Source organism: Gobio gobio, assembly GCF_949357685.1.
Source record: "Gobio gobio genome assembly, chromosome: 6".
Taxonomy (NCBI): Eukaryota; Metazoa; Chordata; class Actinopteri; order Cypriniformes; family Gobionidae; genus Gobio; species Gobio gobio.
The window spans coordinates 59078717-59097046 of NC_137102.1; the positions used below are offsets into that span (position 1 = coordinate 59078717).

The window sequence follows — 18330 nt, forward strand, 5'->3', positions numbered from 1 at the left end:
TCTAAAGCTCGTGGGTTAAATCTCAAGCTGAGACGCATGACTCACACTGGCCTTTTCTGCTCATTGACTGGCGCGCTGAAGGGAGAATAATGAAAGCTTTCCTCATATTACTAATATTTCAACGTTTACTGCTGTCTTTAAAGGAACTGTATGTAAGAAATGTATTTCAATTAATCATAAAATGGCCCTGATATGTCACTAGACATTAAGAAATCATGTTAATTTCAAATATTTATATCACTGACAACGGTTGTCCGGCCAAGATATTGTCATTTTAAAAGTGAAGTTGCAGCCCTCAACTGATGTTGATGTTGACATGTTGTGTTTTGGCCTGAAGCGTCACCCTCCACCTGTCGACCAATCACGAAGTCAGTAGTGTTTCTGCATTCGGGTTGCCAGCTCTGCTCTAGTTACCACAGCTGCAGCTACACACTTTTTGGATAAACAATGTCTAACTTTACGAAACCTAAACGACCTCGTTATGAATCAGAAAAACGTTGTGACAGTGTCCGAGATAAAACAAGGATTTGAGATGCCTTTGAAAGGATAGAGACGGCTGAAAAGGGAGAATAATTTGAAGACTGATGCCAACGTTGCTAATTTTCTCCTGGACAGGTAAGGTTCATCTATGTTTGGCTAATTTGTACTTAATGTAAATGGACATTTCAAATATTCATGACAGTCGAACAAAGTTATGCATGTTCGTGCAAAGTAACGTTAGGTTAGCGCAGATGGAGGAGGTGGGTCATTGAATTGAAAAGGTAACGTTAAGGAATTGTTTGGTAAATAAAAACGGCGAGTCGTCATTGCTAACATTAGTAATGCATTATCAGAGCCCGTTTCTCTGTCATTATGCTGGACGCTGAGGAAAACAACATTAGCACGGCTATTATGGCAATGTGAAAACGTATTTGAGACAGTAGCCTAACGTTACCTCGGTAATAATTATTCCTCATTCGTTCTTCGCATATATAGTGGACAAAACATGCTGCAAGTTGACCTGTATGACCATTGCTAATGTTATTTAGCTTTGCTGTAATTTTACTATAATATACTATAGTACTTTTTCATGTGGGAATGTACTGTCACATACGAGCGTTCATATTTACGATTATATTTGGCTAATCGCCATTAGTACATTTTTGCGATTCATAATTACTTCACAAAACATCGCTCTTGAAGCATAAACATAATTAACAGAAAGAAAAAAAACTTTTACGACTCGTCACTTGCCATTGAAAGCTCCTTATAGCAGCCTACGTTCCTGCTGGATCCTGCAGCCTATCTGGCAGCCTCGAGTCAGGGGAGGGGGATACACCGCTCTACAGTCATTTGAAAGTGATTGCAGTACCAGTTTTGGCCACAGTCCTACATACAGCTCCTTTAACCCTCAGAGCCCGACGGCATCGCCCACGACGTCACACGGCACCTCCGATAAATATCTATATTATTTCATGAAACTTTTATCGATTTTCTTACCGTTTTTTCCAGCAGAAAGCTAACGAGCTAGCCATCACGAGCTAGCCATCACGAGCTAGCCATCACGTCATTTTTGCCGCTAACGCGATGCTAGCTGCCATTTTGGATGAGGGTTTGACCAATGACAGGCTGATCCGTCATCCACGTTGGTGTGCGTCATTACGCATGAACCACAGCTCTGTTATTGTGAAGAGAGAGAGACGCACGGCTAGTGTTGAGGAGAGAGAGAGAGAGACGCGCTGCAGTTTTTAGTAGTTTTGTGGAGAAAGTTTGAGGAAAAAGTTTGAGGAGAAAGTTTGAGGAGAAGTTCCTGATAGGAACTGTTTTGAGGCTTGGCACCAGTAAATATCCAAAATCCAAAGAGGCCAAAAGCGCCTGGACTTTTTTTGGAAAAATGTAAATAGTTTTGGTTCTGTATAAGTTATCATGTTTATTCCTGAGTTCCAGGACTCTAAAGACTTGAACAAACTGTTTTCCAGAGGAAATATGCTTAGCTTTTATTTATTTGTGTGTGTTTTCAATAAATATTTGAGTGATTCAATTTCCGTTTTTTTTTTTCATTTGTCTTTATGGTCCCATAACTTATTTTACATTCAGGTGACATCAATGCAACACAAATATACTGACAGTGCAACTTGTCTTGAAAAAAAAGAGGTGTGTCAATTGTCTGTGCACAAAAGGGTTGATGTTTTACAAGCTTTTTTAGTAAATAACAACAGGCGGAAAATTAATTGTAAAAATACCCTTAGGTCTTAAAGGGTTAAGTCACACAAGACCTCAAGCGCCACTTTTCTGGACATTGTTCATGTCACTATTAATATTCTCGATATTAGTCAATGGGCAGAAATGAATTTTCGAAGGCTTCTAATGCCATGAAATGTTAGATTTACGAGTCCTAATGTGTCTGACAGACGATGCGGATGGTAATGGTGTCATATCCGTGTTCATTTCTGTAAAGGGCATAATGGGAAGCGGATCATCTTTCAGCGAGACCCGTCCTTCCGCTCCACCTGCTCCTGATGCATTGCATTACGGTTATTGCATTTTACATTTCCGGATTTCAACTTTCTGATGCACATCATGATCTGTGCACTGTTCCATTTATATTAAATATTGCATGTAAAATATGCAATTTAGTGCATTTTTTATTATATACACTATATTGGCAAAAGTTTCGGGACGCCTGCCTTTACATGCACATGAACTTCCCATTCTTAATCCGTAGGGTTTAATAAGCGGCCCATTCTCTCACAGATGTGTGTAGAAGCGTCTGCAGGCCTAGAGCTTGATTTATACACCTGAAGTCAGTGATTTGGAGGGGCGGCACAATACTTTTACCAATATGGTGTATATTGTGGGTCTCCAAAAATATTGTTTTGGCCAACATATATGCAAATTAAATATATAAAATGTAAACCAAAATATGGCTGAATATATATATATGAACAATACTGAAATATGTGCTTCATCTAATAATGCATGACAATATACTTTGAGTACTGACAGATTGAGACAACTAAATTATGAATTCAACTGAAATGTTATGTTTATATATGCAAATGAGGCGTTGTCTAATTAAATAGGCATGCATTTGCAATTTGCATAAATTTTCAGAACAGAAATCTGAACGTTGGGTAAAGCCAGGTACAAAATTATGGTTTCATTTTTCTTTGTGTTCTGGGTCTGTATAGGTTTAATTGATTTCTTTGTGCAACTTTAACAATGAGCAAATGCGGGAAGGTTCGAAATGAACCTGTCAGGGTGTAAAAGCTCTCGGATGTCCATCACATGCAGTTTGGCCGCAGCACTTCAGCCGCCGTCTTCACTTCACAGAGAGATCAGTCAGTCAGTCATCAGGCGTTATGAACGGTTTCAGCCCATGACATTAGATTTCTCTGATCGTTCCACTCTTGTTATTTATCATTACAGCACTGATTTAGCTATTGAGTTTCCTTATACACAAACTACATGCTCTGGGACCTTTACTAGCACTGCAACAGCTAACCGAAGTCAGAGCTGAATTATTCAGTTTACTGTAGAAATAATCAACATGACCAGAGCAGCCGTTACTTCCAGCCCTGTTTGTTACCTTATGAACAACCTGCCATGATTGAATCTGTATTTTTCTATGAGATGTGATCTTTTTAGTTTTAACAGGAATTTGAGCATATATTATGTGTGTATATGTGTGTATAAATGATGATAATAACAAAATAATTAATAATACAATTGTATTCATTTATATATGAAAAAATCAAAAAGTGTATATAATCAATACTATGTATATTAAAAAATGTATTAATGTGTAATAATAAGAAAAATAACCATTTAAAATGTGTGTATAAGTTATAGTAATAGTAATAATAATTAGTAATATTTTTTATAATTTTATAAATATATTCAAATATTAAATTTATTAATGTGTAATAATATATTGTGTGTGTGTGTATGTATGTGTAATATATATATAATATAATGTATGTATATGTATTTATATATATCAATATTTGTACATTATTTAATATATTAACACATATTATTAATAGTAAATATTTATAATAATTTATACACATATATATACACACATAATAAATATATATATATATATATATATATATATATATATATATATATATATATATATATATATATATATATATATATATATATATATATATATATATATATATATATATACAGTGTGTATGTGTGTATATATATATATATATATATATATATATATATATATATATATATATATATATATATATATATATATATATAAATAAATTGTTTTGTGTGTAATAATAATATGTATTAGTGTATCTATTAAGTGTGTATGTATCGTGTATATGCATGTTATTATAATACTAATTAATAATACATTTTATGATAGATAGATAGATGGATGGATGGATAGATGCTATATAGATGCTAGATAGACCAATAGATTAAAAATATATATAATAAATATTACATTAATGAGAATACAATTTAGATTGATAACAATAATTATAAGTTATAGTAATATTCCACAATCTGAAATATTTCTTAATTTCATGTCATATTTCTTTCTTTTACCTTTTGCAACATTTTTAAATCTTTCAGTTTATTTTCAGGTGTAGTTTTTGAATAAGAGACTTCTTAATGTGCTATATTTATCTGTGAACATCAGTCTAAGAGCCTCAGAAGAATTCAGTCGTGTTGTTACACACACACACACTCACACACACTCATTGTACTCTTGTATGTGTCATAGGGAACAGCCGATCTACAGCACACGAGCTCATGTGTTCCAGATCGATCCCGCCACCAAACGCAACTGGATCCCGGCCAGCAAGCATGCGGTCACCGTCTCCTTCTTTTATGATGCGAACAGACACGCCTACCGCATCATCAGCGTGGGAGGGACCAAGGTGAGCCGGTGGCTTTTCTCTAGTCTACAGCCGGTTTGATGGAATCTGTGGCGAGGTTTCTTGTTATAAGCTCTGTGATCAACAAAGGTTTTGTGGACACACCAGACTCAAGTTAAACTGGGCATCTCCGGATCGACATCTGCTGAGTCTCGCCCCTATGAACACTATCACTGGGGAATTAGACCTCTAGTGTTCCACTTAAAGGAACACGCCGTCTTTTTGGGACTTTATCTTATTCCCCATATCCCCCAGAGTTAGATAAGTCCATACACACTGACACACTCACCACTAGCCTAGCTTAGCACAAAGACTGGAGGTAAATGGCTCCAGCTAGCCTAATGCTCAATAAGTGACAAAATAACGCCAACATTTTCCTATTTACATGTTGTGATGTGTATAGTTACATCATGTAACCTGGCCAATCAAGAATAGCACTTATCACTCTATTCATTTTCTGTTTGTCTATTTAATAATAAATAAAAATAATAATAATTCCTATGTGTCTTAGTACACGATGTAACTATACACATCACAACATGTAAATAGGAAAATGTTGGCATTATTTTGTCACTTATTGAGCATTAGGCTAGCTGGAGCCATTTACCTCCAGTCTTTGTGCTAAGCTAGGCTAGCGGTGAGTGCGTCAGACAGAGTTATGGCACGGAGATGAGAATGGTGTGTAATATGGACTTGTCTAACTCTGGGGGATATGGGGAATAAGATAAAGTCCCAAAAGGTTGGCGTGTTCCTTTAAACACTTTCACATGGGAATTGAATAAAGATCTCATATCACAGCATATTATCATGGCCTAACCTTAGAGATAATCCCCACGGCAAAAAGACTACAACAGTTTATATAGAACGCATTGCATTGCAAAGGTAACATGACTCCTTACATGATTTTTCTCTAATATGATTGGCTCTTCATATGTGGGTTATTCCGTGTCAAATCAACCAAATTTTGGAAACTTCCCCAGCTCAAATTTTTAATTTTTCTGAAGAAAGACAAACATAATTAAAGCTGCAAGCAGCGATGAAAGGGCCCTCGCACCCGGGGTCACCGCCACCCGCTGGCCTCAGGAAAACAGTGAATAGACATGCATTTAAGCGGGTAAATATAGGAGAAATATGGCAAAGTCACTTTGATGTGCCACTCTTTCTTCTGCCAGCAGGTGGCGCTTTGTCTATAACTGAATATTACCATGTAGATGTCTTTAGGTCAGGACTATTATCAAACAAGTGAAGTTTAAGGCAGATTGGACATTGTATGCCTGAGTTACAACAACTTCCTGGCGAAACATTAGATTTTGTCTGGCCGCCATGGACACGCCCTTCAGCGTAAACTCAAGATATTCACAATATTACATCACCAAGGCCTTTAGATTACACTTATTAAATTTGATGGTGATCCGATTAAAACTGTAGTTGGAGTTTGTTAAAGTATGAGGTAGGGCTGTACGATTAATCGAAAAATAACCGAAACCGACATTCAGAACCTCTAACCGACGGTTATTTCGGTTTTCACGTGACTCCGCCCCGTCAGTCACATCAAGTGCAGTTTGAAGGCACACAGATGCAGGAGCGGTTATCTGTGTTTATAGATGCCCAGAATCACTATAGTAACTGCATGTTTTACACAGTTTATACAGGTCAGTTAATTTCTGTTCTTATAGCCTACGCGCTGACACACACACACACACACAGACGACGTGCGCAAGCCCCGAAGCCGCTTTCACTTTCGTGCTCATAAAGTTTGTCAAGTAAATGCGTTTAAAGGCTTGCCAGTTTCAACATTTAAAGCGATTGTGAACTATTCAACAACAACAATATGGAAAACTTCTCCGTACAGTGCTCAGCTTTTTTCTGTGACAGAGAGCCGAGCCGAGCCGAGCCGTGTCGCGTCTCTGAAAACGCGCGCGCCCTGAAGGCAGATTCACCTGCGTCCTCACACAGCTTTGTCATTTGTATGTGGTTTAAGCCCTGCCAGTTTGAACATTAAAGCGAGTTTCGACCATCAGATGTGTATTATGTTGAACTAATGCCTGATATATTTTGACAAACGAACACTCAGACAGAAGCTGTGACTAAAGTAAAGTCACTAAAGTAGCTTAGAAACTCAACCGTTATAGGCATACATTTTAATACCTTTGAAGTAAGTACAAACAACAGCTTCATAATGAATAGAGACAGTAAGAGTAATTCACACACACAATCACTCTCTCATTAATGCATTCAAATAAATGTAATGTAGGCCTACTGTGCTAATGTATCTGTATCTGATGTACAACAAACAGAAATCTGCTCCATAGACAATAACTGCTGAAAGTGAACCGTTTCCTTCAAGTATTTTAAAATCACAATGCACTTTTTCATTAGAAAAAAAAATTCCACCTTTAATAGTAGAAAATATTTACAGTACAAACCTTATCAGTGAACTTATGAGGGCAAAAAAAAGCAAAGCAAAATAATCGTTCATTAATCGTAATCGAGGTCAAATGTTCAATTAATCGAGGTTTTTATTTTTGGTCAAATCGTTACAGCCCTAGTATGAGGCATGGAAATGGCAAAACTGCAAAAATTTTGCAGATAAAATTCTAAATATCTCACTACCTGTTGTGTTTTCAGATTTTGCTTCCAGCAACTTTTTTGTGGGTATTGGGCTGTTGAATGCATCTATCGAATTTTCATACTCATACATGAAACGTAGCATGAATGGCGCTTAGTTGAACATTTGTAGGTGGCGCTATCGAGCCATTTTGCCACGCCTAATTCTGAAACCCATATCAGATGTAAATTTTCACCACTTCTGATGTGTGTGCAAAGAGTTTTCGAGCATGTTCAGGCCCTCAAAAATGCGTTTCATTTTGGAGAAGAGAAATAATAGGCTGAGCAATTGCAATAGGGTCCTCACACCATCAGTGCTCGGGCCCTAAATAGTGGTGAAAGCCAAAATATTAAATGCCATGGGTGTATATTGACTGAGTAATTTACTGTCTTTATTAGTTGAAATTGAATTCTTGATATCAAATTCATATCCTGGGAATGAATAAAAGTCCAAACGGCTTGCAATATGCCATAGAACATGTGACGTCATACTATATTCACACACCCGCTATATATTAGGCAGCATGCATTTTTACATGTATGCATTTGGCAATGATTTTATGCATCCATTGCATTCAAGATCAGATCATGCATTCCCTGGGAATCAAACCCATGACCTTGGCATTGCTAGAGCTCAGTTGAGCTCAGTTTAGTGCAATGTGGATTCGGCTCAGCTCTACAGAAGACAAGAGTGTCATTATTCAGTGCAAGTCAATTCCAATTTTCTTCTCATCTGATAGTGTCATTGCGGTTGAGTCAATAATATTACTGAATATTAATGTCTTTTATACCTTTTTTGACATCTAGACCTTTTGACAGTCTAATTAATTAATGAGTCGTGAAGAAGATTGTGCTTAGTGTCACTAATTTTTATTCTTCACACTGAAAAATGAAGCTCAAATTGATTGCATTGCATAGTGGGAAACGGTATTGCATCGGTTTCTCTGGATTCATATTGCACATTTTGCGTCATCATCATGGCCCTTGTGAAAAACTACATTGTTGAAAATAAATAAACACATTCCTAGCATTAGGATCCTTTGGAAGGTAATGTTATTTTTAGTCCGTTCGTCTCTCCTCGTCATCTCACTAACACTCCAGTGGGCGGGGCCAAAGATGCAATGATGAAGTAGGCGTTGATCTTCTGCAGAGGCCGTCTTTCACCATCTATTATAGGCTCATTCCACAACGAAATAAAAGCTGTTTTTGGACTAACAAGGACGTTTTCATTTCTGAAATAGGATATTCTTAAACAGTGCATCTGGAAATTATTTTCCTCAAAATTCTACAAACAATAGCCCATAATGACAATGTGAAAGAAGTATGTTTTGAAATGTTTGCTAATTTATAAAAATAAAAAAAAAACGCCATGACACTCAATATTGAGTTCAGATGCATCCTGTTTCCTCTTGATCAGAGTCCGCCTGTGGTAAATTCAGCTGATTGGACATGATTTGGAAAGGCACACACCTGTCTATATAAGGTCCCACAGTTACCAGTGCACGTCAGAGCACAAACCAAGCCATGAAGTCCAAGGAATTGTCTGTTGACCTCCGAGACAGGATTGTATCGAGGCACAGATCTGGGGAAGGGTACAGAAACATTTCTGCAGTATTGAAGGTCCCAAGAGCTCAGTGGCCTCCATCATCCATACATGAAGAAGTTTGGATCCACCAGGACTCTTCCTAGAGCCGTCCGGCCAAACTGAGCGATCGGGGAGAAGGGCCTTAATCAGGGAGGTGACCAAGAACCCGATGGTCATTCTGACAGAGCTCCAGTGTTTCTCTGTGGAGAGAGGAGAACCTTCCAGAAGAACAGCCATCTCTTTTAACTTAACTCAGATTGTGGCTAGTCCCACACATATATGTGGACACATACTAGATTTAGTTTTATCCATAGACTGTAAAACAATATGGGCGTAGTGTCTGTGACGTCACCCAAAGGATTCTGAAGAGCAGTTTTGAAGCGTAAAGGAGGGTCGAGCTACTTTTTTCATAGAAAATGGGCAAAGTGGCGGGACGTGGGCGGAGCTGAGGTGACGTGATGACTAACAGACAGCAGACAAACAGCACCTGTCACTCAAAGTGGCCACGCCCTTAATTATGCAGAACTTTAAGGCTTTATATAATGTAAACGAATGAGTTATAAATAAATTCACCCCCTCACAGTCGTCATGAAGGGCAAAATTAGCCGCATAGACCAAAAGCAGAGTTTGTCCCAGACTGTAAACATGTGTTCTTCTGCTGTAAAGTTGGGCGTTTTAACATGAGCTCAATGAGATTCTGCTCCTTCTGGAGTCTGTCTCTAGTGGCCAGTCCATGAACTGCAGTTTAAGTCACTTCCGTATCGGCTTCAAGAGAAACTGCGGGAGATTGCAGCTTGGTTTTATCATATGGCTTGCCGGTTGGTAATATTGAAGTCTGTGATGCCACTTTCTCTGATCATTTGCCTGTTTTATTCGAGATATGTATTTCTTGTGATTCTAAAGTGACTGTTCCAAACCGTCGCTGTCGGACGATTAATCCTTCAACCGCTCGATTATTTTCTGAGGCTTTTGATGGCATTGATGATGATTATTCAATGTCCTCTTATGGCCTTAATACAGATGACTTAACCTCATTGTTTTCTTGAACTTGTGGCTATGGGACAGCTCTGTGAATGTCCTTGAGTGGCCCAGCCAGAGCCCAGACTTGAACATCTCTGGAGAGATCCGAAAATGCCTGATGCTCCCAATCCAACCTGATGGAGCTTGAGAGGTCCTGCAAAGAAGAATGGGATAAACTGGCCAAAATTCGGTGTGCCAAGCTGGTAGCCCCATACTCAAAAAGACTTAAGACTGAAATTGGTGCCAAAGGTGCTTCAACAAAGTATTGATTTTTTTCCCCCAGTTTTTTACTTTTTAATACATTTGCAAACATCTGACTTCTTTCAGATATTTCTGATATCTGAAATATCTATTTCATATATTTTAGAACAATCTTCTTTCATGTTTTCATTATGGGGTATTGTTTGTAGAATTTTGAGGAAAACAATGAATTTAATCCATTTTGGAATAAGGCTGTAACGTAACAAAATGTGGAAAAAGTGAATACTTTCCGGGTGCACTGTAGTATGATGACCTCTTATGTGTCAAAAGTAGGGATGCACCGAATCCAGATTTTTGGGGTTCGGCCGAATACCGAATCCACTGGTTAAGATTCTGCCGAATCCGAAACCGAATACCGAATCCTACTCCCATCCTCAGTCCATTATCACAGTAAACACATTAATGAAGTAAACAACGGCGATTAATATTATCAGTTAAACGGTTTAAATGTTTTTTTAACGCTTTGTTTGTTTGTTTGCTGCATGGTTAAAGAAAAATATGCTGTATTTGTTCACTGACGGAGCGCGTCAACACGTGCAACCACATCATGTCTAACCTCGCAAAATGAAGCAATGGGAAAGAAGAAGCCTACTGTGTGGGACCATTTCGACAGAAAGGGCGACGAAGTTACTTGCAAAATATGCGATGCGGTATTAAAATGCAGCAGTAGTGCAAGCTCCTGACTGGTGGAGAGCAAATGAACGGGTTTCCCGAGGCTGGCCGCTCTAGCGAGGCGTTCTCTCTGTATTCCCGGGACATCAGTGCCATCTGAAGCCGTGTTTAAGTCTTTTCCTAGTGTGGTTTTGGTCAAGTTTACTGAAGTAAACATAGTCACGCATGTTCTTCTCGCCGCTGTTTCCTGATGATTTATAGAACAATTACCCCGAGTCGCCCTCTGTCGTTTCAAAGAACAGCAGAAGAGCGAAGAAGGAGCGGCGCAGTCATTGGAGGCTCGCGCCGCGGAGACAGACGAAAGCATAAACCAGGATTGAGAGGGTGTTTTCTGCTGTGGGTTTAACTGTCAACAGGCTGTGCTCCAGACTAACCCACATCTCTTAGACATGTTACTTTAAAAAAATAAAAACCATACAAGGTGTGGAGTGAGGTAGGCCTGCTATTTTTATTTGACAAGAAAACTATTCCGCTTCTTCAAAGCTTCAAATGGATTGAGTGTATTTTCGTTTTGTCATCTTAATTTGGTAATTATTTATGGGAAAAATTTTAGTGTAGGCCTATTTATGTTATTCTTTTTATTTATATTAGATCTGATCTGTCTGCTGATGTCTGCACGGTAAAATAAACCCGTGAAAAAAGTGTATTTTTAACGGTTCACAGACACTTGTCAATCGTATTTTTATTTAATGCCAATTCAATATTATAATCTTATCAGTTAATGGTTAATAATTGGATAATGAGCAGCGGTTGTCGGTTGTGAAAATTAACCGAAATGAGCGTCCCTACAGCAGTGTATTTTTAATTTAATTTTAATTAAGAATAGGCTAATGCCAGGATGACTGTCCTTCCTTTGCCGGACCTGAAGTTGCAGCATTGGTGCTGTCTGTAGATTCCCTCGTGCACAACTCGTATTCTTTCAGATGTTTCATACGCAAATGTTTTAACAGCGGCTGTTGTTTAGGGTCCTTGCCACCTCAAGACAAATCGGCATTGCAAATTGAACATGTAGCTCGACTGGAATCTCCTTCTTTTGACTGAGAGTACTGCCAAACAACACGTTTTCTGCTCACGAGTTCCTTTTCATTTTCTCGCAGTCGAACGGTCCAGCTAGGAAACACCTTCTCATAATCAACGGCGGCATCATTACATTCGACCAGCGGAGCGCGTGCAGTGCGTAGTGGTTCGGGTTCGATGGAAAAAAATTCTAAGGTTCAGCAGAAACCGAACCCCGTCAAAAAGCCCAATATTCAGCCGGATCCGAATTCTGGATTCGGTGCATCACTAGTCAAAAGCTCAAGGAAAATTTGATTTCTCAGTTCATGACCCCTTTAAAGTAAAACTTAATTTGACATTATTACAAAGTGCACTTTTTTTAAACGTGCACTTGAGTCATAATTGTGTCCTCCTTTTAAGTGCACTTAAGTGGAGTTTTATTTCATTAGTAGTATATTATGTGCAATATGTTTTTTTTTTAAATGTGCTTTTAAGATTTGAAGTACACTACAAGTGCACATTCAATGCATTTGGATAGATGTGCATACTATGCTCACGATACTGCACACGCACCGTAGGTTTTGCAGGAATGCTCTCTTGATCTTCAGTGAGTGCACTGATGCAACATGCCAGGAAATCCATCCCAAAATGTGGCGCTGTAACGTCATAAACATCTCTGTCGGCTACAACCTTTCTGAGGGGGATTGAGTCGATGTGATTAGGGCCGGAACGAAATACTCCCCACGAGAGGATTTACACAGAAGTGAAGGTTAAGAGCTCAACACCTGATATCTGAGTGAACGAGGAGAGCTCGGTAATGAAGAAAAACTCCCTGCATCAGAGCTACATGACTTGCATCCGGTCGGGATAATCGATACTTGTTGATGGAGCGGATCAGAGCTGTCTAACCTGCTCAGTCGGAGACGCTGATCGAAGTGTCGTGGGCTGAGGAGGAAAGACAGCCGTTCACAGATGACCTTGAGTGGTGTGAGATGAGACACAATAGTCAGTTTGCAGCTTGTTCTGGCTAAGCCCCGCCCACTTAGACAGGAAGAGACCCTTTGATTGACATGTGAAGTGACCCATAACTGTTGGTTTTGCTTTTACATGCTGTTCTAGTCGATCTTATCCAAAACAACAGCATTTATTAGAAATAGATTATAAAGTAATACACTTATTATAGATAGTAGTAGTGCATGTGAGGAGACTATTGAGCGAATGAATGCCTAGACAATAAATGTGCCAGTAATTGTTTCCTTCCTTTAATATTCCTCCATGGATGCATGTTGGTTTACGGCCATGTTATACAGATGTTTATCAGAGGCAGGAACACTCTCTGTTTGTCCCCTGAATGAAAAGAGCCCCAATAATATTAAAGGCATTTGTTTGCCTAAAGATTATTGTGCTCTTTTGTATATTCATACTCATTTGTAGGAGATTCAGTCTCCTGTCAGATTTGCACAAACACAGCTAGACGAGTAATGTGAACAAACGTTGATGTTGGCTGGACAAAGCCTTGTCTGAAAGTTTGAAATAACTTAATACAGGGTTGCCAACTTTTAAGTTCAGGTTGGAGTGAGATTTTCAGAAAACAGTCAAAACAATTACACACAGCACCTTTAAATAGTAGATCAGTATGTTGGCTTTCTCAAGACAATAGAACGAGTCTTGTGTTTTCTTCACTGCGAAGAATAGAAACTGGTTTTGTTGTAAACACATCTCATGCATTTGCATTTAACGTCACCTCTCTGACAGTTTGATCTCTCTATTTCAATGACATCAGCATTCATATTAAACTCATGATTGTTTGCTCACCAAAGCCTCTAAATCTCAGTTGTGTGTGGATTACCGGAGTGTATCGACTTCATCCAACACCTTTAAACTGACCCACATCTGGATTGAGGATGACCTCACCACAAGTCCAGTTCAGCCATTGTTATTGCAGTGGTAATCTGCAGTCACATGACTCCTGTCAGGAGGAACAGGGGTCATTAGAGAACGAGAGAGAAAAAAACAATAAGCCACGAGAGACTTTATTACGACACAAAGCAGATGACCTACAACACCTTTACCATGGTGAACAAACTCTTTTATGAAACCGCAATATGATGAAAGATGCACTTCAGTTAGAATGCATTTAATAGGCTAATATTAAGGCTGTATATATATATATATATATATATATATATATATATATATATATATATATATATATATATATATATATATACACATTCACCTAAAGGATTATTAGGAACACACACTAATACTGTGTTTGACCCCTTTCGCCTTCAGAACTGCCTTAATTCTACGTGGCATTGATTCAACAAGGTGCTGAAAGCATTCTTTAGAAATGTTGGCCCATGTTGATAGGAGAGCATCTTGCAGTTGATGGAGATTTGTGGGATGCACATCCAGGGCACGAAGCTCCCGTTCCACCACATCCCAAAGATGCTCTATTGGGTTGAGATCTGGTGACTGTGGGGGCCATTTTAGTTCAGTGAACTCATTGTCATGTTCAAGAAACCAATTTGAAATGATTGGAGCTTTGTGACGGTGCATTATCCTGCTGGAAGTAGCCATCAGAGGATGGGGACATGGTGCTCATAAAGGGATGGACATGGTCAGAAACAATGCTCAGGTAGGCCGTGGCATTTAAACCATGCCCAATTGGCACTAAGGGGCCTAAAGTGTGCCAAGAAAACATCCCCCACACCATCACACCACCACCACCAGCCTGCACAGTGGTAACAAGGCATGATGGATCCATGTTCTCATTCTGTTTACGCCAAATTCTGACTCTACCATCTGAATGTCTCAACAGAAATCGAGACTCATCAGACCAGGCAACATTTTTCCAGTCTTCAACTGTCCAATTTTGGTGAGCTTGTGCAAATTGTAGCCTCTTTCTCCTATTTGTAGTGGAGATGAGTGGTACCCGGTGGGGTCTTCTGCTGTTGTAGCCCATCCGCCTCAAGGTTGTGTGTGTTGTGGCTTCACAAATGCTTTGCTGCATACCTCGGTTGTAACGAGTGGTTATTTCAGTCAAACTTGCTCTTCTATCAGCTTGAATCAGTCGGCCCATTCTCCTCTGACCTCTAGCATCAACAAGGCATTTTTGCCCACATGACTGCCGCATACTGGATGTTTTTCCCTTTTCACACCATTCTTTGTAAACCCTAGAAATGGTTGTGCGTGAAAATCCCAGTAACTGAGCAGATTGTGAAATACTCAGACCGGCCCGTCTGGCACCAACAACCATGCCACGCTCAAAATTGCTTAAATCACCTTTCTTTCCCATTCTGACATTCAGTTTGGAGTTCAGGAGATTATCTTGACCAGGACCACACCCCTAAATGCATTGAAGCAACTGCCATGTGATTGGTTGATTAGATAATGGCATTAATGAGAAATTGAACATGTGTTTCTAATAATCCTTTAGGTGAGTGTGTGTGTGTGTGTGTGTATATGTGTATGTGTATGTATGTATGTACATACATACATACATACATACATACATACATACATACACATACACATACACATATATATATATATATATATATATATATATATATATATATATATGAGAGAGAGAATTCATCTATTAATCTTTTATTAATAGATGAATCCGCTAACAAATCTCTTGAATGAATGATTCAATGACTCACTCATAAAGACTTCACTTGTTTCATTACTGGATGAATCAGCGTTTTTGATCGAATCTCTTGAATGAATGATATTGTGATCACTACCGTAGAAGTCAGTGCTTATAACCAAACTACTACAACTAACACTGAAATAACAATATGTGGTTGAAAAGAATGACTGTTTCATATCTCTCTGGGTCAAAACGCAGATCTGAATGTTCGCTGTGACTGGACTGATCAAATTAAAATTATGTTATGAATTAAAAGTCTACAGTAATGGACATTGACATGTCTCACATTGTGTATCTCTGAAGTACACGATGATAATGTGCATGTTTGGCCAGCTCTATCGCTTTCTTCTGGGTTTAATAAGAATCAACGGATATTTTAGCTCCTTATAATACATTCAACATGACATGTAGTGTTTAACTTCTCCAAATACTCTAGAGTTAATGTTTTATATTCTCTCATGGGTCATAAGTGTGGCTGCAGTCTGATAGTTTATGATCTAGACCTCAGCATTTATTACTGCTCTTCTATTTAAAGCTGCATGAAACCCCTTAGCTCGTGCTACAGGTTTTATTTATTAATATTTATGTACCTGCATTTATTTACACACACTCACTCTTCAAATACTGATTTCCACACAAAATAATATCAGCATTTTGTAAAAACGATCATAAATCGCATTCTTGCACGTATTGAGTAAAAGTTACCGAATGTAATCTTTTGTGATGTTTTTAACTTGTTTTGAACCCAGAATATTCTTTTAAATGTGTGCTCATTCAGAACTATCTGCCAGTGTTTCTGTGTGATTGACATCCTCTCTCTCTCTCGGCAGGCGATCATCAACAGCATGATCAGCCCCAACATGACGTTCACTAAGACGTCTCAGAAGTTCGGTCAGTGGGCCGACAGTAGAGCCAACACGGTCTACGGCCTCGGATTCGCCACGGAGAATCAGCTGCACCAGGTGTGTATGTCAGGACACTAACGTCTGCTTTAATGGCCTGTTTACAGATGATGCATTGTCCCTCGTAGGCCTGAAACACGCTCTGTGCAAGTAAACGAGATGAGATTAAAATACAACACAATGTAGTTTTACACAGACATGCTTGCAAGCACTTGCATCACCCCTTCTGTAATAATGTATTGTGTGTTTTTGTTGCAGTTTGCCGAGCGTTTTAAGGAGGTGAAGGAAGCTGCACGTATGGCCAGAGAGAAATCACAGGACAAGATGGAGCTGAGCTCCGCAGCTCTCAGTATCGCAGCTCCTCAGGTGTGACATCAACTTTTTTGCATTTCTAGCAGCCTTCAATTCACTGAAGCCACTCTTTAGCAACCACATTGCAAAATCCTAACAGCCACTTGCTACACTTTAGCTGTTGCATAGCAACGCCCTGGCAACCACCCAACATTCTAGCAGCCTTCAATGCATTGAAACCACTCATTAGCAACCACATGGCAACATCCTAACAACTCCTTTCAACACTTTAGCAGCTGCATAGCAACGCCCTGGCAATCACCCAACATTCTAGCAGCCTGGCAATGCATTGAAAACACTCATTAGCAACCACATATTAACATCCTAACAACCACTTCCAACACTTTAGCAGCTGCATAGCAATGCCCTAGCAACCACCTAACATTCTAGCAGCCTGGCAATGCATTAAAATACACTCCTTAGCAACTACATGGCAACATCCTAACAACCACCTTACAACACTTCAGCAGCTGTATAGCAACGCCCTGGCAACCACCCAACATTCTAGGAGTCTGGCAATGCATTGAAGCCACTCATTAGCAACCACATAGCAACATCCTAACAACCACTTGCAACACTTAAGCAGCTGCATAGCAAAACCCTGGCAACCGCCCATTCTAGCTGCCTGGCAATACATTGAAGCCTCTCATTAGCAACCACTTGCAACACTTAAGCAGCTGCATAGCAACACCCTGGCAACCGCCCATTCTAGCTGCCTGGCAATGCATTGAAACCACTCATTAGCAACCACATAGCAACATCTTAACACCGCCTTTCAACACTTTAGCAGCTGCATAGCAACGCCCTGGCAATCACCCAACATTCTAGCAGCCTGGCAATGCTTTGAAACCACTTCTTAGCAACCACATATCAACGTCCTAACAAGCACTTGCAAGACTTCAGCAGCTGCATAGCAATGCCCTAGCAACCACCCAATGTTCTAGCAGCCTGGCAATGCATTGAAGCCACTCCTAAGCAACCAAATAGCAACATCCTAACAACAATTTGCAATGCTTTAGCAGCTCCATAGCAACGCCCTGTCAACCACCCAACATTCTAAAAGCCTGTCAATGCATTGAAGCCGCTCATTAGCAACCACACACCAACATCCTAACAACCACTCACAACACTTCAGCAGCTGCCTACCAACGCCCTGGTAACAACCCAACATTCAAGTAGCATGGCAATGCATTGAAGCCACTCCTTGGCAACCACATTGCAACATCCTAACAACACTTCAGCAGCTGCATAGCAACGCCCTGGCAACTGCCTAGAACACCGTAGTTTGGGCACAGGCAAGCTGACTAATTTTCATGCAGTTTCTGCTTTGCTTCTCACAGATATTTTGTGGTAAACGAAGAGTTACTGTAATCCTAGACCCAC

At 39.4% G+C, this 18330-nt stretch overlaps 1 protein-coding gene across 1 annotated transcript in view; it reads left to right on the plus strand.

Annotated features, from left to right (window-relative positions):
* LOC307128096 (homer protein homolog 3) overlaps positions 1 to 18330 on the plus strand; it is a 61497-nt gene that overhangs the window by 19266 nt on the left and 23901 nt on the right. The window contains exons 3-5 of the mRNA XM_079819694.1: positions 4739 to 4895; positions 16525 to 16656; positions 16855 to 16962. Of these exons, the coding sequence (XP_079675820.1) occupies positions 4739 to 4895; positions 16525 to 16656; positions 16855 to 16962 (397 nt within the window). The remainder of the gene's footprint in view (positions 1 to 4738; positions 4896 to 16524; positions 16657 to 16854; positions 16963 to 18330) is intronic.